This window comes from Xenia sp. Carnegie-2017, unplaced genomic scaffold (genome assembly GCF_021976095.1).
Source record: "Xenia sp. Carnegie-2017 unplaced genomic scaffold, XeniaSp_v1 HiC_scaffold_16, whole genome shotgun sequence".
Lineage (NCBI taxonomy): Eukaryota > Metazoa > Cnidaria > Anthozoa > Malacalcyonacea > Xeniidae > Xenia > Xenia sp. Carnegie-2017.
This window is the reverse complement of record NW_025813469.1, coordinates 12805308-12829779: the sequence shown is the minus strand read 5'-3', so window position 1 is coordinate 12829779 and position 24472 is coordinate 12805308. Positions and strand designations below refer to the sequence as shown.

The following is a 24472-nucleotide window of genomic DNA, read 5'->3' as shown; positions in this document are numbered from 1 at the left end:
CTATGAAAGTTTAATCTTTTGAAATCATAAATATTTCTTGCGAGACTTTATATACATACAAGGTTTAAAGATTAAACACTCGTAATATCCTCAATTATAGAAGGAATAACTGCGAACCTTTTTAATTCCCTTTCGCTGATAGATCGTAATAAATTGACATTGCCAAAGTAGGATATTCAATCATAAAATTCCTAAGCTCTTATTAACCGAGCTCGAGGTCTTTACGGAGAAATATCGGACCTAAGTTTTTTTGGGGTTTTTTCAGAAATTTGCTTAACACAGTACTTTCATCTTTTTACGAGAACAGTCTTTCACCGACTAGAACGGTGAACCTTGCCTACGCCACTGTTAACTAAGCTGAGTAAATATTTAGGCAGTGTGAATAGTGATAAGGTTTCTCTCAATTTTATGTTTATAACTTATTCATGTACTATATAAATTTACATATCAGTTTACATATACCTTATTCATATAAGTTTCAGTGCAGTGTAAATGTTTCAAGACAATGTCCACGTTGAAAAAGTTTCTCTCTATTATGACGCCATGTGAATGTTTTACAACAGTGTTTACTTCGGTAACGCTTCAATCCATCATGTTTGTCTTCAGCAGAATTATCGATACACAGTTCCAATTGAAATGACATTTCCTTGTTTCTGATTGTCAATTGGGACAGTATATATATAGGACAGCCGTCCATCTCACATAATGATTCGTTTTGTAACTGTGGATTTTTCGGAGTTCATTTTTCATGTCAACATTTAGGTAGTTCTTGCTACTGTATTTTTGATTACAGGGTGAAAATTACCGTGGCTTTGTACAAAAACATTGTGGAGATTCCAATGGATTGGTACAAATAGACTTACGTTTGTTTGTACAAATCAAATCCATGGGAGTCTCCATAGAACGTTTTTATGTTTCTCCAGGTAATTAGGTTGAGTATAGCAATTCTTTTATTCGTATCATGAATGTGTAGTGATGTCCAATGAATTGCTTTAACAATGTTAGTGTATTTTATCTTCTGTGCTCAAGTGATCTAATTGATCATTCACAAAAGTTAACGATTTTCCACTCGTTTAAATGAATATTCGAAAGTTTTATTGTTGTATCACACCGAGTTGTCGAATGTTCATTTGTGTTTAATGCAGGGGGGGGGACAGGTGTTTTGTAATGAAGCAGATTTACAATAGACAGAAAAAAAAATGCATCGCGTACATGTTGGTAGTTGATAAATCATGAAACACAACAAGTTCAAAAATATAGAGCTTTAGTTCACTCATCTATATGAGGTTGGATGTAGTTTGGCTTTTTAAACATTGAATGTAAGTTCTTTGTTTGTTTGTTTGTTTCTTTTTTGTTACATCGCTTAAAAACCTAAAGCGATCTTTTGTGGCAAAAAGCCTTGAGCGATATTCGTTGCGTCTTTAATTTTCAACTTCCAAACACCTGCCTTTAGCAGACGGCTGGTTTGGGAGAATTTGACGCTCGTTGCTAATGTTTTGAAAGTAACTGAGACAGATGTGAGACTAAAGACTAAAGAAAAAAAATTATTTAGCTACCAGCTTATAATTATGTTTGTGAAATATTTAAAGAAAAAAGATTGCGAAAATCGCAAGATTTGCTTTGAAAGTGAATGTAAAGAGCTAACTTTGTTTCATACATACATGCTTCGGCAAATTTATGCCAAATCAGTGGTGCAAAGTAATGAGTGGGAGTACAAGCGTTACATTAATCATTTTACATGTTTGTAAATGTAGATCGTCCAGGTTGGTATAGTCCTGAGAAGGACTGTCTTTGTTGTTGTTGATTGACGTTTCGATAACCTTAGCGGTAGTTATCTTCAGACTCTGTCAGATATGCGTGTAAGATAAGTTTGATATTCATTAGTCAAAACAAGCTCAAAAAGACTAAGAACATGCGAAAAATATATGATTAAAATTTTCTAAGCTTAACTTCAACAACTCTAAGTTCATGGTCATGGCAACGACCAATTTCAGTAGCTCTCGCTCACATCACATCAATTAATTGAGAATTGAGCACATGGCACGACTAACTGCATCACTCACCAAATTTGAAGAAAATTGCATGCTTAGTAACATTTTAACAGAAATCACTTACGGGCTGTTGTGGCTTAGTCGCAAATTATTAAAGAAATCATCTGGGCATGCGCAGTAGTGACTTTAATAATACCGCAACCTTCCTAAGCATTTGAATTTTTGTATATATATATAAATCTAAAACTTCATATAGTAGATGTCAACTAGCAGTGGAAGCTGGGTGCGATATGTATGCAGTGGCTTAGGGGTCCAGACGTTTCGGGTCGCGACCGCACTCTCCCTGCGTACCCCGAGCAAAGCCTATCGCAGGTGATCTCGGGGTCTGATGGGCGGAAGCTTGCTATTGACATCCCCAAGTAGGATAGCGTGGAAGGGGCCGAAATCTCCTACCGAAACGTTAACATGCAGCGTTCTAGTGCCTTACGCTTAAGAAGGTATCGGGAAGCATGGACCGAAAACGGGGGTTTTTTGCTTTCCAATTTTATCTTTTTGTTTACAAGAGTTTTTGTTCTCATAAAATAAACCAAGCAACGTTTTGATTAACTTCTTCTGGCACTGTACCTTTTTCAAGCACTTAGACATCTAAAAACAACCTTAAACATGTTTTATACAATTTTTAGTAATTTATATCTTTCTGATTTAACTCTCGCATTTACTGTTTCTCATGTGTCACGAACAAACCATCTATGACCTTCATCGCAAACAACGATTATCTATTTCCCTTAATTAACATGCGACGTCTAGTGCTCAACTACCTCGGCCTATCGCGAGGCATGGACCGAAAAGGGGATTTTTTTTTTAAAATTTGTCTTTTTTCTTTACAAGCATTTTTCTCATAAAAGAAATTAAAACATCTAAGGATACTGCAAAGGGTTCAAAAAACCTCTGCCTTTTTGACTTATAATTCAAAGAAACTCTAAGCATGTTTATACGTGCTTTTACTCGTCACCTTTTACAATGTAACTTTCTCATACCTCTCTCGTGATGCACGAGAGCCTCCTTATACAATATAACTCTCTCACTATGAACGAAAGCAACAATGGCCTTCATGGAAAAAAGGGAGCAACTATTTTTTATAATAGTTTCTACAAAGATAACATTCAATAAGCCAAGCAATTTGTATCGTCCAAATTGGATCTCACTTTCAACCCTTATGTTATAAAATTTTGATTCACTTTGGACAATAAATTTCTTTTTACCTTGCGATATTTTCATTTTCAATGTACAAAATATCTTCACTTCTAGAGTAATTTTGCGATTAGAAAACCACACTTTTAGGATTCAAAGGAATCTTTCGATCACATAGAAACAACCGTCCAATTTATTACTTACCTAAGCGTGTATAAAGCATTTCATTTCCAAATCACGTAAAAAATTTACTACACATCACCAAATGACCGCCTATTTATACGATGTATGAAATGAAAAGTTACCTTGACAGTTGAAGCAAACCCTCCTTTTTCCAAGCTTTTGCAACACCTTAAATTCTTTCCGAAGTCTTGAATTTCATGCAGCGTAGCTGATAGGAGCAGGCTTTAAATCAGGATACTCATCTCCATCATCACAGCCATTTTGATTTCTCCCTTGATCTTTTTTAGCTTCAGGCTTATCTGAAGTGATGTTATTGCTTTTAACCGTGCGACATGGGAATTGGAGTGATAAAAGTGATAAAAGGATGCATGTCCAAGAAGCTGCTTTGCTAAGCATTGGTTACCGTTCTCCCGATATAGAATCTATACAAAGTATATGACATTAAAAGACAAGAGCTATAAATTCTTCGTCACTTTAATACTTGTTTTTCTTCATGATCTTGATATTTGTAGTTATATTGACAAATACATATTTCGAGAAGGGTGACTTTTTTATGGCACTGCGATTTTATGAAAAGTCACTTGGAAGTCCAAAACGAGGGTTTGAATGCATCCAAAGACTAAACTCATTTACCTTATCAGTTTACTTCTTAAAGAAAACACCTAAAGAATGTAACAATAGAAAACTGAAAAGGTGAAAACTCGTTTTCTTGAATGCATTTTTGAAGCTTTTTCAATACTTACCTTGAACTTTACCAAAAACTTCGAAATCTGAAGTAATCAGTTTTTTTGGTGCACGAAGGAGCTGTATTAGATTGGCGATATTTTTTAGTGTATTTTGGTCAGGATTAAAAATTCCGGAATTTATTTAAATTGGTATTATATTTTACTATACTTTATTCGGTGCCTTCTTTTCTGTCTACTTTAGTGAATACTTTTACGTCAACTTTATTTTAGTAAATGCACAACAAAATTGTGACATAAATAGACACAACTGAATGTCAAATAAACAATTTACGAAGAAGTTACTAATGACCTACCAACGAGTTACGATTAACATACCAAAGAGTAACCAACAACTGAACAACCAATAACCAATGAAATACCAACGAGTTTTTAATAGGTTAACAGCGAGTTACCAAAAACATGCCAACGAGTTACGACTTTGCAAACGACCTAATAATATTTCAACGACAAATAATCTCTCAACAACATACTGTCCCGAGTGTTTAAGCAAGCCATCCAAAGACGGAACCATCAAGTAGTAGTTAATTTAAATACTTTTTACTTTATACAAATTTTCAATTGTCTTGTGTTTAACATTGTACTATCTAAATTTGTGAGCAACGACTCAAAAACAGTCATTGCAACTTTTCTAGTTCTAAAAATAAATGTTATAAATTCAAAATTAAGAAATCTAAAAATTCAAGGACACATGCATTTCAGCACATTTCTCATCAGGTGCTACACCTGCTTAGATGAAAAACAATGATCTACTTCTATTTGTAGTGAAGGCATGAAAAAATGACATCACCACCATACGAAAAAGTGAAAATTAAAACAGAGGTACATTAAAGACATAATCCTTTTGACAGTAAAGCAAGGGATAAAACCACTTAATTAGTAAGGATTCCATCGATACGTTATTCCAGTTACGCGTCGCGGAATTCGTATTCCCTACGTTATCGTTTTCTTTTCTGAAAAAGTGGCAAAGCCAGGTCGGTAAATTGGAGGGGGGGTGTAATATCCACAAAAGCATGCTATGAAAATACATAATAAAAAAATGATTTCCAAGGAACTTAATTTGCAAAACATGCATATATGAATATAACAGTTGAATACAACAATACGGTAACCAGTATAACTTGTATAACTGGTCACATGTTACATGAACCCTGCGCAACATGGTATTTCTTTCTAGGTTTGTGCGTATGACTTTTTTGTTTAAGTACGGCTCATTGTTTTTTGATGTCCTAACAAGTAAGTGAAGCTCAACAATATAATTCAAAATTAGCTTTAAATAAATACATGCAAATATTTAATTGTTAATCAGTGTGCAGCGTTTGTGATAGATATGTGCTGTATACAGTATTTTCAATATAAAGTGAAATAAACTGTGTTGTGTGTTATTGTGAATCAGCATGCAAAAGGGGTGAAACATTAAGAGGACATAAAAGTTTACATTTTCAACCTTACATATTTATCATCTAATGTGAGCAACAGAAACTTCAACTAAGTTGTAATGTTTGAGGAACATTTTTTTTCTAGATATACTTTTGTCCTAGGGGTAAAACGTCAGCAATGGCAGCATATCGTGGTTCATTCATTGATTGAAGATATGTCCATGAAGAACTACTTTCCATTTGAAAACACTCCACTGAGTTAAGAAACTTTTCTTTTTCATTCTTTCCTCCCATGACAACAATTGTATCACCAGTTATAACAGCACAACACTCAGATCTCTTTTCCAACATCGATGGTAATTCTCTTATCCTTCCTGTCTTACAGTCATACATGATAACATTATTAAATATTTCTTCATCATCAATACGGACTCCAAGAAGAACAACTTTATCTTTCCAACAAACTGTTCCCATTCCAAATACTGGATAACGCGGTGGAGGCATTTTTTTAAATGCAAAAGTCCCAGGATCAAATTCCACAACACTCAACAGAGGTTGGTGATTATTTCCCTTTCCTCCAAAAAATTAGAACTTTATCATCAACAATCTCAACTCCAGGGCTTTCTCTTTTTTCAGGCATATAACACAACTCTTTCAAAACACGAGGTGTTGTACCAGTAATCTGAAGTTCACTTCAGATTACTGGTACAACATCTCGTGTTGTACAGATCAGATGCTGTTATTTTATCATAAATACGTCCACCAATGTGAAGGATTGTTGTTTGTAAACAACAGTTTGATGACCACCGCATTCGTATGGAAGCTTTCCAGGATATGTCTTCCATGTAAAAGGCCTTTTTTCGAGATTTAATCTATCAATTGTCCTGCAGACAATTCCACCAAAAACAAATAAATTGTTATCATGAATAAATGATGAAGCAAAACTGTGCTCAATTTTCATTGATGCAATCTCAAACCATTTATTCTCCTTCCACGAAAATATTCCAACTTTATTTGAAAACCCATATTTTTCCCAACTGCCTCCAGCAATCAAAACATCAGATTTTACTGAATTTACCACTACTTTGATGGGTGATGGTGATTTTTGAATAACTTCTTCATTTGAATTCATTTTTAGCTTACTTTAGCAACGACCTCGTATTTTCTAAAAGTTAAAAATATCAAGGTGCAATAAATTTGATACGTGAAGAGTTTTAGTTGTGATACTTTTTCACAAATATGTATTAACTGTGAAGGCAGAGTTGCAAACATAGCTCATGCACCAAAAAGGCAATATAAGGTTTTAAATTTGAATAGCTGGGATTTTTGAAGTTGATAAAACACCAGTACAAGCGCGATCAGATCTGATGTTTGTTGAGTTATATGCACCTTCTTTGACACTTTTCTACAGCTCAAAACTGTGCTCTTTGCTCACTGTTTCGTTAAATTGGCCAAGTAATTGTCTTTATTATTTATCTTTTCTTATTGTTCGTACTCTTTCTTAAAATTGCGTGTTATGTACTTGTGCTTCCACCGTGCAAAGTTGAGCTTACATATGGGCGGCGCTACCACAAAAAATTCCACGCAGGAAAAATAAGTAAACGAAAAGTAAGCCACACGACTCGACATAAGCACGAAGTCACGAACGATTTATTGCCTTTCAAATTATTGAACATCGTTTACTCAATTGATTTATATTGAAATGATTCAACTAGTTTTGCCTTCATTTTGTTAGACTATATATATGTAAAATAGAATGGCATGTTTTGCGTAAATTCAACAGGTTGTGTGAAATGACTAGTTCAGTTTGCAAATAATATACACTTATTTTTGAAACCAATTTTTAATTTCTAGAATAATTTAGAAACTTGTAAAATGATTCGATCTACTTCACAATAATTCAATAACAATACAAACGATTGAACGTTGTTTTAAACAATTTGTCTTAGTCAAAGCGATAAATGCTGTAGAGAAATATTTGAGAATGATTATTACATAGCGTACTGATGTTAATGTATGCTTTACCAGGGGCGGATCCAGCTTCGTATATGAACTTAGGCACAATGTCACACCGTTAGCGCGACTTTTCTAGGGGGGAGTCCAGGAGCATGTCCCCCCCCAGTAAAATTTTAAAGTTGGATTGCGAAAAACGCTATTTCCTGAGTTTTTGCAGTTGGTCTTCTAAAATATTTATTACGGGGAATGAGCTAACATTCTTGCTCATAAATTATCGATTTTTGACCATTTTGCTCAATATCAGAGCTCATCAGCATGCCTAGGAAACTCGCAGAAAAATATGCTTTGAGGGCTTCCGACATGGACGGCATGGTTCAAAAAATTCTTTACGCTTCATCAACTTTTATATGGAATTTCATTTTATAATGGTCCAGTCATACCTATATGCTGATTATTATGCAAACGATTTTATGTCAACAAAACGCAAAACCAAAGACATCTGTTCTTTATTAGAAATATCACATGTTTCGTTTGCAATCAATGCATAAAACTTGCTCTTTTTTACTTCAACTAGAAGCTGTTCAATGATGAATTGACCACAACACCTAATTAACTCATTCTGAGTAGTTTTAGAAATGTAGGAGGCATTTTTATCATGATGCTTAAGGTTTCCAAAATGGTGTCCCCTGCACGAACACGGAAGTTTAATAATTCAATAAAATTACCAACATGCTTTTCAGAATATTCACCAACTTGAGGATGATACTGAGAATCATCCTGATGACCTCTACGTGGTAACTGAATGCGACCTGCAAGAATGATGGTATCAACTACTGGAACTAATTTTTTCCTATTCTCTGAAATCTTTTTCTTTAAGTTACTGTCAATCATGACATTTATTGGCTGGCTTTTACCGGAACTCTGATCCAAGATATCCTTAAGAAGAGCCTAAGTGTGAACATGAAAGACCTGATGATGTACTTATATGCCTTTTTATTGCACTTTTAGCATCAGGCCAATATGTTAATGGCTTCAAAAAATATTTTAATTCGACTGTTTTTGGAGGGAAACCTATCACCAAACAAAACACATGGTAAGCAAAAAGCACCATTAAGACTTGGAGAATACGAAAGCCAAAGATAATCCTTCAGCCAATCATGTCGAAAGGACCTACTGCGACCATTTGCATCAACAGTTTTAGGAAATTCATAGCATTCATCAGGTACGAATACATTCTTCACAAGTTTTTCAATTTCATGAATTTCCATACCTCTCACCTTTTCTCTATAAAAACCAACATCATATGGATTTCTAAGCAAATCAGCATTTGCAGTTTTATTATCTGGTAATTGCAAGGTAGAAGATGAAATAAAAGAAGAAGCATCACAAGAACCCAAAGCGCTACTGTGAGATATACCATATGGATGAGCCTTAGTTGTCATGGTTGTCTCAGTAGGACCAGAAGGTGTAAACCTCAACTTTGTTTGTATACTGGGTTTTTTAGCTTGTGACAAGTGACTACTTCCCTTTCTTTTAGTTCCCTTCCCACCAAGTATCAAAGGCACATAATGATTGTGTTTGAATGCAGTTGCTTGAGGAGCTAAACCTTCAAAGCAAAAGAAAACTCGCAAATAATTACTAGTGGAAGCACAAGCTCTAGATAGAGTTTGAGGTTCAATTCTTTGGTTAAATAATAAATCCCACCTATAAGCACTAGAGTATATGTCAGGATAAATAGAAAAAATGCTACAGGATGTAACTGAAGAGAGTGCCAGCAAACAAACAAACCCAGTCCATGCCATATCTTTTGCATTTAATACAGCTTCTGCCCTGACCAATTCAGCAACAGAACAACCACTTCCAGCACTATCAATAGCTTCAAAAGAGACTGACATGGCCACCATGCTTGAGATGGAATCGAAGTGTTTGTTATGCTGAGTTTCAAAAAGATTTGAAAAACATGGATGTTTTGCATAATAATCAGCATATAAAATTAATTCTATAGAGGTCATCAGCCTCAAAATAGTCACCACAGAGTTGTCACCAACAAGCAGAATTGACAATGAACTATAGAGGCAGTTGCCATTTGTAGCAGATCTGAAATAATGTTATGTAAATTTCAAATATCATGCTTAAGTTCATTTTTGTATATCTTATCTTAAGTATACTATTGAACACATCAAGAAATAAATCAATAGAAACGTTTTAAATATGATCGAAATTTTAAAATTTGTTTTGTTTTGAATTACATAAATAAAACACAAATAACAAATCCATCGGGCATCACATCAAGTCAATTTATATTTACTTATATATTCTTGTGTAAGCATGCATGCATAACATGTCATAACTTTTCTAACCTTAAGGCAACCAAATTTGTGTTCTTTGTCTTGGCACTCTGCGGTATGTAAAATTCGGCATTGATATTTCGGAAAATATCAACACCGAGACGATCCAACAAACTATCGCTGGTAACAATGCTGTTGACTTTCAGGCAATCCAACATCTCTCCGTAGAGTTGAGCCATAAAAGTCTCATCTTTCCTCGTAAAAGCATCTTCGACTCGATCAGTGAAAGATGCCATGCTTCTCATTAATATTGTTGGTTTTGAAGCTCAAAGATAAAACCTCGGCTATCAACAATCTCAATCTGTGCTGAATTTCGCACAACACCGCTTGAACATTTCAGCAAAATCGGCGGCTCGTTAGTCAGCACAACTACAATTAACCAGAGCCCTCTATTAGTAATATATAGTTATAGAGGGCTCTGCAATAAACCAATAAAGAAACAGATTTTACTCTCCAAATTCAGCACAATTCAAGGCGTGCTGACTCTGTGCGGGTTAGCTATGGCTATTTCTCCCGCAAGTGAATTATAAGTATTTTTAGCCACTTGATTCCTTAATCCCATGCTTAATCCAGGTCTTGGAAACAATAACATTGTTCAGTGAATGCACGTTGTTGCACAAATTTCTCATAATACTATCCCTAACCCAGACAATAGTTTATTTTTCTAATGCTTTCGTTGTGAGGACACAAAAAATTTAATTGACTTTAGGATAACGAATTCATGATCATTATTCACACAACGAAACAAACTACACCATACCGAGACGAGTTCGAACCATCAAAAGACGCATAGGAAAATGCTCTTGGTCCTTTCGACAAAACGAACTTCGTGCCATACAGTGCAAATTGTTTTTATTTTGAGCTAGGGGCATTTAAAATTTGATTAATTTTTTTCGCTGCTGTGAAGAAATTAACTACGTCGCGTGCTGAATGTGACGTAGTTTCAATCCGCCCCTGTGCTTTACTAATTTTTAACTCTAAATATTTTTCTATTTTAAAGATCATATTTCCAACTCAATTATGAATTTCACATAAAACATATTAAAAAATTCATTATGTAGACATTTACCTCTTGTATAGCTTCATTATTTCTAGATGTTGATATATTCGTTCTCAGCGAAAGCAAATCGTACTTGTTCGTCTTCTAATGACAGTGATCTGTTTAGTTATTAATGATAATGATAATGACGCTACTGAATTTTAATGTTGATGAAAGCGACGCTGTTCAATTTATAACGAGTTGTTAGGTGCACCTGCATCTTTTGCTAGCACTGTTTTATGGCTTGCTAGAAGTGGTGCTGTATGTAATGTTGTGATTGATGTTGTTGACTTTAAGGACCCGTATGTGCTTGCTTAATATATAGTTACTATATAATCATCACTACCCATTGTATATATATATAAATTATTATCAAATAAAATGTATACAAAACAGCAAAGTGCTCAATATCAATTTAGATGGAGAAATAGAATTTTAAATTATATTTGAACAATATTTTGATCTGATTCACTACAAGGTGTTTCACGTCCAACGACGATGCTCAGGTGAATGTATTCATAGACACTCTAAACGTCTACAAGCTAAAAACAATCTAAATAGATAATAACTTTCTTATTCTGAAGAAGGCTCGAAGCACCGAGTCGAAAGCTCAATAAAATTTATTCAATAAATCCAAAGAAATTTTTTGTTTTTAAACAATATAATGCCTGGATTACCAATATTTAAGCTTATTTAACCGAAATATTTGACAAATATTCTCAAAAAAACTAGAAAATGGAAATTATTCGCACGCAAAGAGTCTTCGACATTGGAACAGCTAAACTTCCTCCACAAATGCAAACGACAACGAATCCTACCAAACAGCATCAACAACCAACCACCATTAAAAACAACTTACGCTCAACAAATCGCACAATCAAACGGCCGCCGTATGTTAAATGTCCTCATATCAGATGCCCACAACCGCTTACGAATCTCCGTCATAAACTACAAGAACATCGACAAACAGTAACAAGATTCCCTACACAATCAGATGGCAAAAACCACCAGTACACTAAATAACAAAGAACAATTAGAAACCTGCAAAACGACGACCAAATAATCATATTACGAGCTACAAAGGACGCAAAACAGTTATCATGGACAGATCAGAATACATCGACCAAGTCAAAACCCTCCTACAAGACACCACCACCAACGAACCTCTCCACGCAGATCCCACCCAAACGACCACCAACCGCATCAACCAGAAACTGAAACAACTTAAAGACAAAAAGAAAGTTTCACTTACTACCTTATGATTGCTTTAGTGTAAGAAAAAAAGATTAAGGTGTTTTGCAAGTTACTACTCGCATATACCATTAGGCTTGAGCGTCTAAAACTGGGCGGAATTTTTTTTCGCGGGGGAATTCAATATAAGCTCAACAACAGTCGAAGTTCAGTAAATCGTGAAATGTTTATGAGACACCGAAACAAGCTCTTCATTTATTATATGGCAAGCGTCACTTCCGGCAGAATGGCGCGCTTTGATTGGTTCAGAAACATTTTTACCGGTCCATTATTTTCCGTAATGAACCAAGGTCCAAAACGCGTAATTTTACAAAACAAATAATTGCAAACAAACTTCCTAAAGCAAACAGGAAACGTTTTGTAAAACAAAAAACGACGAAATGATCGTCTACAAATGTGAGTCTAAGAAAAAACACTTGGAAAGTGAGTTTTAATAACTAAACAACACAATTTCAAGTGATTTATTTTTACTGACGATTTTACAGGAGTGAAGGCAAAAAAGCGAGGACGAGAAAAGACAGAAAGTTTTATTTCAGGTCAAATAATGCCATATAATAATTCTTTTAATAACCTCGCTTTCTCGGTCTTTTCTGAGAAATATGGGATCTCTGTCTTTGTGTACAAACCTCACCTTACGGGCTCGGTCTGTACTAAAAGACCTCGGGGTCCGTAATTTCTCGAGCTCGATTATTAAGGACTTATTATTAAACGCCAAAACCTTCTCAGTTCTAATTTTCAAATTGATTCATAGAGAATGCATATGAGACGTTTTATATGAACAAGTCTTAAATGCGCCATGCAGACGACAGCGATACAGGTGGGCTATACTAACATAGTAATGAAATTGTTTGAGGGAGCAGAACTATGATTCTTAGTGCAGCCAAAAAAATGTTAATTGTTTTATAGGCGAATTCTAATTGATGTGACAGGCTATAGTTTTATTAATCCAGTGCTTTGACCCCTTGTAAGACAAAATGAATTCTGTTTCGCTTTGCCCCCGTGTCAAATATTTTTACCAATTACCAGGAGAGCAAGAAAGTGATTTCCTTATGAATGCTAGTTCACGCAAATTTTTACCATCACATGGCCTTTTTTGAACAGGGGTAGAAGAAACGAAACGGATGCAAAAAGGATGGAGAAGAATCAAGGGTGTATTGAAGGAAGAGGGGCATTTTAAAATGCTATGTAAAGTTTTAGCAGTGGTAATATATATGAAAGAGCCCCTGTAGTGCTTAGGTGTATTAGAGAGACCATTTGCAATACACCTCTGATAAAAAAGTGTCTAATGAAGATAAAGTAGAAATAAATAAAATGATTGGTTGAACCAAATTTGAAACCATGACCAGTTTTAAATTGCAACTGAATTTTTCGTTGTGTCTGTGCAGGGTAGTTTTAAGTGAGTTTTGAAAATATTATATGGGAATAGCTGAAACACGTTGCAACTTGCACTTTAGTAATAAGGCAGGTGAAGTCCACTAGTAATTGTAACAACTAGAGTAAGTAGAGTTTACATTTAAATGTTTAATTCTCAATTAATTAGTGGTAGATAAGTGCTCCATAAACAAATTGTGAAATGTGCATTGTTTGGTGATAATGAATCAGCGAAAAAATTGAATCATGAAAAAAGCTTTAAGGTCTTTTAGCTATATAAAACGAAGACTTAGTAGAGGTAAGAAACTTTTACTTGGATACTGCTTTGAGTAGCGTATTTTCCATGGTGAATGACAACTACAAATTTCTATGAATAACTGTTAAAAATCAAAATTAAGATATCTTTAAATTACAAGGCACGATGTATTTCCGTGCAGACTTCTCATCAAGTGCTAAGTATACTTTCATGAAAACAAATAGTTCATAGCAACTACCGGCACCTTGCAAACGACTTATTCACAATACAAACAAACGAGCAACTAAAAACCACAATATAAAGAATACACAGTAGGTCCACTTCGTGTGCAACTGGCTGCTGTATATTTACTTAGATTACTGGCTGCCGTTAGGCATTTCATCATTCCTATTGGTCAAAAAAAGCAATTGACTGGCTGCCACTATAGTAATCACATGCGTAATAAAATAAGCGTGGCACGAAAAATGTCTATAGAGTGGCTCTACTGTATATTCACTATACTGTGCTAAAAACATCAAACTTTACACTAACCACAATAACAATACACAATTGACATCCACACATTTCCTGTACACACAATACAATGACGTAAGAACCAGATAACAACTACGGCTAACCTGACGTTTACTCCTCATTTGACTCTGAAGATGATTACCGCTAAGGTTGTTGAAACATCAGTCAACATCAACATCAACAGTCCTTCTCAGGACTCTACTAAACAGGACGATCTACATCTACAAACATGTAAAGTCTACTTATTTGTCGTGAAGACAAGAAATAATGACATCACCCTTAAACGGAGAGGTGACGTTTAAGCGTTTAAAACAGGGATACCTTAACTAACCGTTAATCGTTCAAAATGATGCAGAATGGAGGCTAAAATTCTCTTGTTTTTTGTCACTCTCGGTTTTCTGTTGTTTGATGTTGTAGGCGGCTTTGATAATACAGCAATCAGCCCAGCTCTACCGTGGTTTGTGTACAAATTTTGGAGGTCAGAATACGATAATCCACTGCCAGCATTTTTTTTTGCCATGCTATAAGATATCGGCGCTTGAAAAAAGTTATCACCACTGTACAACTGATATTTCATTGTTTGAAGTAAATTGTATCGATGGTCCAAATATTGCGTATTTTTTAAAGAATCTTCAAACGAAATCAGTTTACAGTTATCGATAATATCGTGTTCAGTCAATTTGATCGGTGAAGAAAATAAAATTCGCTGCAATGCTCTAACATCTTCCGGTCCCTCGTGTGCAGCATATGTTTCACCAAACAAAGTGTCGTACATCGATGGTAGGCTGGAAGAACAACTCTGTCCGTTCGACTGAATCAATGCTGGATGCTTCATTTTAATTAAATGCCTGAACAAAGGAAGACTGTCGCCAAAAATAATCTTCAAAGCTCGCATTGATGCATGGATATGATTGTCACTGTTGCGAAGAAGCATTGGTGTGTCAAACAACTTTGCATTGTGGCCAATTAAAACAGTGCATACGTCTTTGTTGGTTCTAGCTTTGCTTGTGATCATGTAATCTTTGATGTATTCCACGAATAGCGAAAGAGCCTCTTGACAGGTAAGTGACTCCAACGCCTCATCATCTTTAAAAAGTGTTCGTCTTCCATCAACTGTTTGCACTGACAGTTTATTAACGAGGGTAGCATCATAATCAATGTCATCATCAGGTAAAATGTATTTTGAAAACATATTTTGACCTGTTTTGTCGACAGCTGAAAGTTGACATAACTCGGCACCTCTATATAATGAGGTTGTTTCAATATCAAACACGATGATATTGTATTCAATATGGATGTTGAATTTTTTAATTTCACAACTTGGCGTTGGGGTGAAAGTAGAGATTGCTTCTTCATAATGAAGTAATATTTCGCTTGGGATACTTCTCTTAATTAATGCACTTAGCTCTGTGATTGATGTGCTTCCACCAGTTCCAGGCTCTGACTGATTCAAACTCATGCCTCTGTCGGAAAGATACGCTTTGCTCTCTTGTTTTCCTTTTCGAACAGTGCTTTGATATCTTTACCTAAAGCTTTGAAAGTAGAAAAAATGATATCATAGTCAACATTGGTCTGGGTAAAAGCACAAGCCAAGGGGATTTTATAGACGACTGAACAGATGCTTTTAAATTTTTAATGATGATAGTGACGCTGTTTAATTAAGGTTAATGATCGTGACGCTGTTCATTATTAATGTGAATGAAGTGACGCTGACGCTGTTTAATTATTAAGGTTAATGATCGTGACGCTGTTCATTATTAATGTGAATGAAGTGACGCTGACGCTGTTTAATTATTAAGGTTAACGATCGTGACGCTGTTCACTATTAATGTGAATAAAGTAACGCTGTTTAATTATTAATAATGATATAGTGACGTTGTTTATTTTTATTGTTAATGAAAGTGACGCTATTTGAATATCAATGATAATGATAATGATGCTGTTTAATTATTGATGATAATGACACTGATGCTGTTCAATTATTGATGGTAATGACAGTGACGCTGACGCTGTTTAATTATTAATGATAATGAAACTGACGCTGTTCAGTTGTTGATAATGATATTGACGCTGTTTAATTATCCATGATAATAACACTGACGCTGTTGAATTATTGATAATGATAGTGATGCTGTTTAATTATTAATGATAATGAAACTGACGCTGTTCAATTGTTGATAATGATACTGACGCTGTTTAATTATCCATGATAATAACACTGACGCTGTTCAATTATTGATGATAGTGATGCTGTTTAATTATTGATAATGAAACTGACGCTGTTCAATTGTTGATAATGATACTGACGCTGTTTAATTATTAATAATAATAACACTGACGCTGTTCAATTATTGATGATAGTGATGCTGTTTAATTATTAATGATAATGAAACTGACGCTGTTCAACTGTTGATAATGATACTGACGCTGTTTAATTATCCATGATAATAACACTGACGCTGTTCAATTATTGATAATGATAGTGATGCTGCTTAATTATTAATGATGATACTGACGCTGTTCAATTATTGATAATGATAGTGACGCTGCTAAATTATTAATGATGATACTGACGCTGTTCGATTGATGATCACACTAATGCTGTTCAATTACTGATGATAATGAACCGACCCTCTTCGATTATTGATGATAATGACACTGACGCTGTTCAATAATTGATAATGATAATGACGCTGTTTAATTATTAATGATGAAACTGACGCTGTTCAATTATTGATGATAATGAAACCGACGCTCTTCGATTATTGATGATAATGACATTAACGCTGTTCAATTATTAATGATGAAACTGACGCTGTTCAATTATTAATGATAAAACTGACGCTGTTCAATTATTGATGATGATACTGACGCTGTTGAATTATTAATGATAATTATACTGACGTTGTTCAATTATTGATGATAATGAAACTGACGCTGTTCGATTATTGATGATAATAATACTGACGCTATTCAATTATTGATGATGACAGTGACGCTGTTTAATTATTAATGATAATGAACTGACACTGTTCAATTATTGATGATAATGAAACCGACGCTGTTCGATTATTGATGATAATAATACTGACGCTTTTCAATTATTGATGATAATGATACTGATGCTGTTCAATTATAAATGATTATGATACTGATGCTGTTTAATTATAAATGATGATACTGACGCTGTTCAATTATTAAAGAGAATGAAACCTACGCAGTTCAATTATTGATGATAATGATACTGATGCTTTTTAATTATTAATCACAATAATACTGACGCGATGTTGAGCAATGACATTTTAAGTTAACAGATAATGAAAAATTTCTCCTTTGGGCAGCACCTGCATCTTTTTCTGGCGCTGATGTATAGTTTGTTAGAAGTGACGATGTTCGATAAGATGTCTTGGTTCATGTTGTCTTTAGGACCAATAAGTGTTATCTTAACATATTCTTTACTATATAAATTATATACGTATCCATTAATTAAAATCCCCTGAAGAGTGAGTTGTTGAAATGCAAGCCACTAGAATGTTGCAATAATGGCTTTGTATAACACCATTCTTCCTGACATGACTTTTTGAAATGTTAGAGAGCACGTTTTCAACTATTATTGTGTACTTCGAACTTTGAGAAACAAGTGTCTTATGCACAATGTAGCCGATATACAGAGTGTCATCAGAAAAACGAGACCGTACAAATAATTTGTATGCATTAAAAGGAAATCTGCAATAGAAAATTTAGTCGGCAATAGCTATTTGCTCTACCCGGTTAATTTAGTAACACGCTTGTTTGTTGCAAAATGTTCGTAGCAACTATAGGAAAATGTGAATATGTTTTTATGGTTGCTATCCCTAAGTTATTGTCGCTTTGATTTTACAAAGCATTGGCGTAATAGATTTGAGACAAAAATCATCATTGTACTTGTCAATTGTACAAGTCAATTGGTGATGGCCGTGTTTGAATACGTTCATTTGTATTAATCTTTTACAACATTTGAAACATCATGGCTTTCATTTCTTTAGTCACTGGGGATATATTTTGTAGTACATCATTTGTTTCTTTCCTAAATTCTATCATCCCTTTCCTAGATTTTATCATTTTTTTCATAAAATGCGTCATTTCAATGCGCACCTCTGGCAAATTGACAACATACATCAATAAATGTTCTATCCATGTCTTGTCTTAATTTTATTTCTACTTCATTCATCTGCATTTTCACTTGGTCCTCAAAACTTCGTTAAAACATTTCTCTTATCTCTTCAAAGTAGTGAGAAGCAATCTCTCTGTATTCACATAACTCAGTTTCATGTTTAATTTTGTCTTGTTTGTCTCTTGACCACAACACTAGAGCGAAGCCACAATATTCAACATGTATTTGAAGATATTTAACATATATAAACTCAGAACAATCACAAACGGCGAAGTCGCAACTGATCTCAAACATAGAAACCAAGTTATTTATAATACGTGCTGGAAGAAGTGTAGCAAGTTATGTTGACATTGAGGACATCTTTGTGCATTAACTCGTAGATGTTCTTCAATACATTCACGACAAAAGATGTGTTGATTATGTTGACACATTCTGGCATCTTTAACAACGTTCAGGCAAATCGAACAATGAAAGTTTTCGTCAACAGCAGTCTTAAATCTCGATTCATCACATCCACTTTTATAATCATTTCGATAGCACGCCATTTCCGAATATATTTCTGAATAATCTAATGTCAAACTTACTCTAAGAGGTAGAAAATTATTTGTTTAACGTCACATTTTGCAACTAGAGAAAGCGTTCAAAATCTTCTATAAGATATTACGTTGACTAATCGCAGAAGTTAGAACAATCAGACAAATTCGTTCAAATATAAATATGCAGTGCGTATATGTGTAGTACTCAAGCATGGCAAACAAAGAAAAGTCCACAAAATTAAGTGCATCGATGAACACAGTTCAAATGATATTGGAACTATTGTCATCAATATCAACAGTTAAATAAACATCGAGATAATCATGTACGAAAACTTCATTGTTTACAGCTAATGCTCATAGAAAACAAATAGAACGAACGGGCTGTAAGTCGGAATAGCATGGCTTTGCTTCTCACAAAATTTCACCGTAAAAATGCCAAGAAAGCGTCAAAATATTATTCTCGCTTCATTTTTTCACGCTCAGGTCACACGAACCAATTATTAATAATAATCGTTTTATTATTGCTAGTACACTCAAGCTTCAAATGCATGTCACGTGACTGTATTCATATCACATTCAATAATCATTATTTAGGTCCTCACTTTTTGATGGTAAATTTCTAAAAAAATTTTATTTGTCTAATGTTGCCCAATATTACAAGTTCGATACTTTGGAACAAGGAGAGCTTTACTCTTAATTCTTCATGAAAGTATAGTTAGTGACTACATAGTTTGAAACAGGGAGAGGTGTATCCTTCACTCTCTATGAAAGTATAGTTAGTGACTACATAGTTTGAAACAGGGAGAGGTGTACCCTTCACCCTCCATAAAAGTATAGTTAGTGACAACATAATTTGAAACAGGGAGAGGTGTACCCTTCACTCTCCATGAAAGTATAGTTAGTGACTACTTAGTTTGAAACAAGGAGAGGTGTACCCTTCACTCTCTATGAAAGTATAGTTAGTGACCACATAGTTTGAAACAGGGAGAGGTGTACCCTTCACCCTCCATGAAAGTATAGTTAGTGACAACATAGTTTGAAACAGGGAGAGGTGTACCCTTCACCCTCCATAAAAGTATAGTTAGTGACAACATAGTTTGAAACAGGGAGAGGTGTACCCTTCACTCTCCATGAAAGTATATTTAGTGACTAAATAGTTTGAAACAGGGAGAGGTGTACCCTTCACCCGCCATAAAAGTATAGTTAGTGACTACATAGTTTAAAACAGGGAGAGGTGTACCCTTCACTCTATATGAAAGTATAGTTAGTGACTACATAGTTTGAAACAGGGAGAGGTGTACCCTTCACCCTCCATAAAAGTATAGTTAGTGACAACATAGTTTGAAACAGGGAGAGGTGTACCCTTCACTCTCCATGAAAGTATATTTAGTGACTACATAGTTTAAAACAGAAAGAGGTGTACCCTTCACTCTATATGAAAGCATAGTTAGTGACTACATAGTTTGAAACAGGGAGAGGTGTACCCTTTAATCTCCATGAAAGTATAGTTAGTGACTACATAGTTTGAAACAGGGAGAGGTGTACCCTTTAATCTCTATTAAAGTATAGTTAGTGACAACATAGTTTGAAACAATGAGAGGTGTACCCTTCACCTTCCATGAAAGTATATTTATTGACTAAATAGTTTGAAACAGGGAGAGGTGTACCCTTCACTCTCCATGATAGTATAGTTAGTGACTACATAGTTTGAAACAGGAGAGGTGTACCCTTCACTCAATATGAAAGCATAGTTAGTGACTACATAGTTTGAAACAGGGAGAGGTGTACCCTTTAATCTCCATGAAAGTATAGTTAGTGACTACATAGTTTGAAAATGGGAGAGGTGTACCCTTTAATCTCTATTAAAGTATAGTTAGTGACAACATAGTTCGAAACAATGAGAGGTGTACCCTTCACCTTCCATGAAAGTATATTTATTGACTAAATAGTTTGAAACAGGGAGAGGTGTACCCTTCACTCTCCATGAAAGTATAGTTAGTGACTACATAGTTTGAAACAGGGAGAGGTGTACCCTTCACTCTCCATGATAGTATAGTTAGTGACTACATACTTTGAAACAGGGAGAGGTGTACCCTTCACCCTCCATGAAAGTATATTTAGTGACTACATAGTTTGAAACAGGAGAGGTGTACCCTTCACTCTCCATGAAAGTATATTTAGTGACTACATAGTTTGAAACAGGGAGAGGTGTACCCTTCACTCTATATGAAAGCATAGTTAGTGACTACACAGTTTGAAACAGGGAGAGGTGTACCCTTTAATCTCCATGAAAGTATAGTTAGTGACTACATAGTTTGAAACAGGGAGAGGTGTACCCTTTAATCTCTATTAAAGTATAGTTAGTGACAACATAGTTTGAAACAATGAGAGGTGTACCCTTCACCTTCCATGAAAGTATATTTATTGACTAAATAGTTTGAAACAGGGAGAGGTGTACCCTTCACTCTCCATGATAGTATAGTTAGTGACTACATAGTTTGAAACAGGGAGAGGTGTACCCTTCACTCTATATGAAAGCATAGTTAGTGACTACATAGTTTGAAGCAGGGAGAGGTGTACCCTTTAATCTCCATGAAAGTATAGTTAGTGACTACATAGTTTGAAAATGGGAGAGGTGTTCCCTTTAATCTCTATTAAAGTATAGTTAGTGACTACATAGTTTGAAACAATGAGAGGTGTACCCTTCACCTTCCATGAAAGTATATTTATTGACTAAATAGTTTGAAACAGGAGAGGTGTACCCTTCACTCTCCATGATAGTATAGTTAGTGACTACATAGTTTGAAACAGGGAGAGGTGTACCCTTCACTCTCCATGATAGTATAGTTAGTGACTACATACTTTGAAACAGGGAGAGGTGTACCCTTCACTCTCCATGAAAGTATAGTTAGTGACAACATAGTTTGAAACAGGAGAGGTGTACGCTTCACTCTCTATGAAAGTATAGTTAGTGACTACATAGTTTGAAACAGGGAGAGGTGTACGCTTCACTCTCCATGAAAGTATATTTAGTGACTACATAGTTTGAAACAGGGAGAGATGTACCCTTCATTCTTCATAAAGCATATTTAGTGACTACATAGTTTGAAACAGGGAGAGGTCTATAATTCAAAGTTCTAATCATGACAATCCTCAACTGTAATCATGACAATTCTGACAATCATGATAATCATTAGAGGTGCCTGCAATAGGGGGCATAGAGGGGACTGCTCCCAACATTTCCCATAGTAAGGTCTTTATATATGTTACTTAAAAATGTCAGTGGTAGCAAACAATATGTAATATATGTAAGTAACATTTTGGGAGTGTTCACCTCCACCCCCCTCCAAAAATAAAATCCTGCCGGTAGCATGATAATCATGATAATCCCTAACAATAGCTGGCTTTTTTATATGAATACATAAAATAACAATTTTGAGTGGAGACAATTTCTCAAATTCAAGCACATTTCCCGGTACTTACAGTTTTAACTTGTTCTCCTCTTAAAATGTAGTTATCAACAAAAGAGTCAACTTCTTCTTAATTGTGGAACATAGAGGAATTTATGTCTTGGCAAGCACTGGACCTTCCCTGATGTCTTTTTCCTCACATGACCAAAACAAGCATCAGTTGATTCAATCTGAGTGTACCAGCTTCATTAGACTGTCAAATGATAAAATGAATAATAATAATGCTTGTCGAATAAAAGCATTAAAAACAACTTTTGATAAACATTGTGCTTAATGGCTAACTAGGTAAATTCAGTCATTCAAATTCAAGTCTCTATCAGGTTTGTGGTATAAGAAAGCTAACTTTCACCTAATTGCAAGAAATACACAATTGTAAATTTTGTATCCTTTCAAACTAAATGGGCACAAAGGCACAAATTCTTCCTGGACATTTTGTTTTAGAAGTAGGCAATAACTTCTCAACAAATGCTAATGATACACCATTGAAACATTGAAACCAAAAAAAATACAAGCCTACACTGTCTGTCAGCTGTCATATGTGACCTTTAAAAAGTCCTTTCAACACTTACACAGTATTTTCTGCATCAAAGTTTACAGGAAAATGATACTTTATGAAACTAATTCATGTTACAAACTGAAACTAATCAAATCAGACACTGTACAGAATTGAATCCATGTTCCTAATCTATAACAAAATAAAATTATTTAATCTTTTGTAATGGACCATAATGTCATAGTTTAAGAAAACAAAAAGTTTTTCTATATTTTAGGCAGCTAACTGGTAATTGTTAAGAAGTTTTATAAAGAAGCTATCACACAGCTCTTGGGCATTTTCAACACATCTACACAAAGTGGATGAATAAAAGTAAATTGTGTAATTTCTTTTTCCACAGTTTTTGAAATGCATACTTACCCACAATGGTAAAGAGAAGCACTTTGTCAATACTTCAGGAGCGTCAACATATTTTGAAGTAAGACATAGCATTGAAGGAAGTAAGGTTTCCACCAACTCCAATTTAAGGCTAAAATTTCAATTGTATCTTATTAATGTTGTCGAAACCTTTTTCACACTTACAAAAATAAAGTATTTTCTGGTGTTGCCTGCCTAGTTGAAAAATAAACAGCAATTACTGGTTATTATGGTCATCATGATAAAGCATAAACAGATGACTAAAAAAGAGGACAGTGATGAAATATGTTCTTGGCAATGAAAATTTAGAATTGACATAAAGCTATTATTAAATAAACCATAAAGAGGAATTTTGATTAAAAAAATTTAACATGCAAAGCGCCTTTTGATATTTTGTCTTTCCCTTCTCTTGACTCATGACTATGAGTACTCATAATAGGACAATGCTGAAAGCACAACCTTATTTTTGTATGAGCACTCGTAAAAACGTAATTCTACCCCGAACACACTACATTGAGAGCATTTTCTTCATCAAGAAAAACTTCTTCAATTTATCCATTTAACAGATTCTCCTAAGGCTTGGCAGCTTTGAAATTCCTTTTCCAGTCTGTTATAAGAATTTGATGTAAAAGCATGCTCTACATCACACAGCTCACCTTCATCAATGGCGCTCTATGCGCTAGAAAGTACATTTGTTGACTTTAATTAATTTGAAATAAAACTCGAAACTTTAACGGCGATATTCCTCGTAACTTTTCTGCCACTAGTAGAAATATTTGCTGTTAGGCTGTTAACAAAATAAACCGCCGCTTAAGTTTGAGAGGAGATTGGGCTTTGGAGGTTATTCATCAGGCGAGTGATGTTGCCTATGGCAACGGTGTTGACAGATCAGTGATGAACTCTAGACTGAAGCGATAACTCAATGGATAACTCCAACACAAAAGCATGACAAAAACACTGATCTGGAAATAAGACTGAATCAAGCACCTAGCACAAAAGTTGAAGACAAAAAATAAGGAGCGCCGCCATTACTAAGAGACCAATTTTCGAAAATAAGGAGCAAATATATTGTGGATTTATACGAGAATAATCATGAATTTTCAACATGTAACTGCATGAACAGAACTAAGAGTAAATCAGTTTATAGATAAGCAAAAAATACGATGAAATATGATAAAAATG

At 34.7% G+C, this 24472-nt stretch overlaps 1 protein-coding gene across 2 annotated transcripts; it reads right to left on the bottom strand.

Annotated features, from left to right (window-relative positions):
- Positions 1-13745: 13745 nt before the first annotated feature.
- LOC124437009 lies at positions 13746-24108 on the bottom strand. Of its 2 annotated transcripts, XM_046987016.1 has the most exons (4): positions 23947-24108; positions 23294-23402; positions 22394-22573; positions 13746-15753 (listed from the first exon to the last, which is right to left on the bottom strand). In XM_046987016.1, the coding sequence occupies exon 4, from the start codon at positions 15678-15680 to the stop codon at positions 14544-14546; it is 1137 nt and encodes a 378-aa protein (XP_046842972.1). In that variant the 5' UTR covers positions 15681-15753; positions 22394-22573; positions 23294-23402; positions 23947-24108; the 3' UTR covers positions 13746-14543. The 2 variants fall into 2 exon arrangements, with proteins under 2 accessions (XP_046842972.1, XP_046842973.1); XM_046987017.1 differs by lacking the exon at positions 23947-24108 and having other exon boundaries at positions 23294-23450.
- Positions 24109-24472: the final 364 nt, after the last annotated feature.

What these genes read in the sequence shown, in the direction of transcription:
- LOC124437009 (XM_046987016.1), bottom strand. Translation starts at nt 15,680, where the DNA reads ATGAGTTTGAATCAGTCAGAGCCTGGAACTGGTGGAAGCACATCAATC.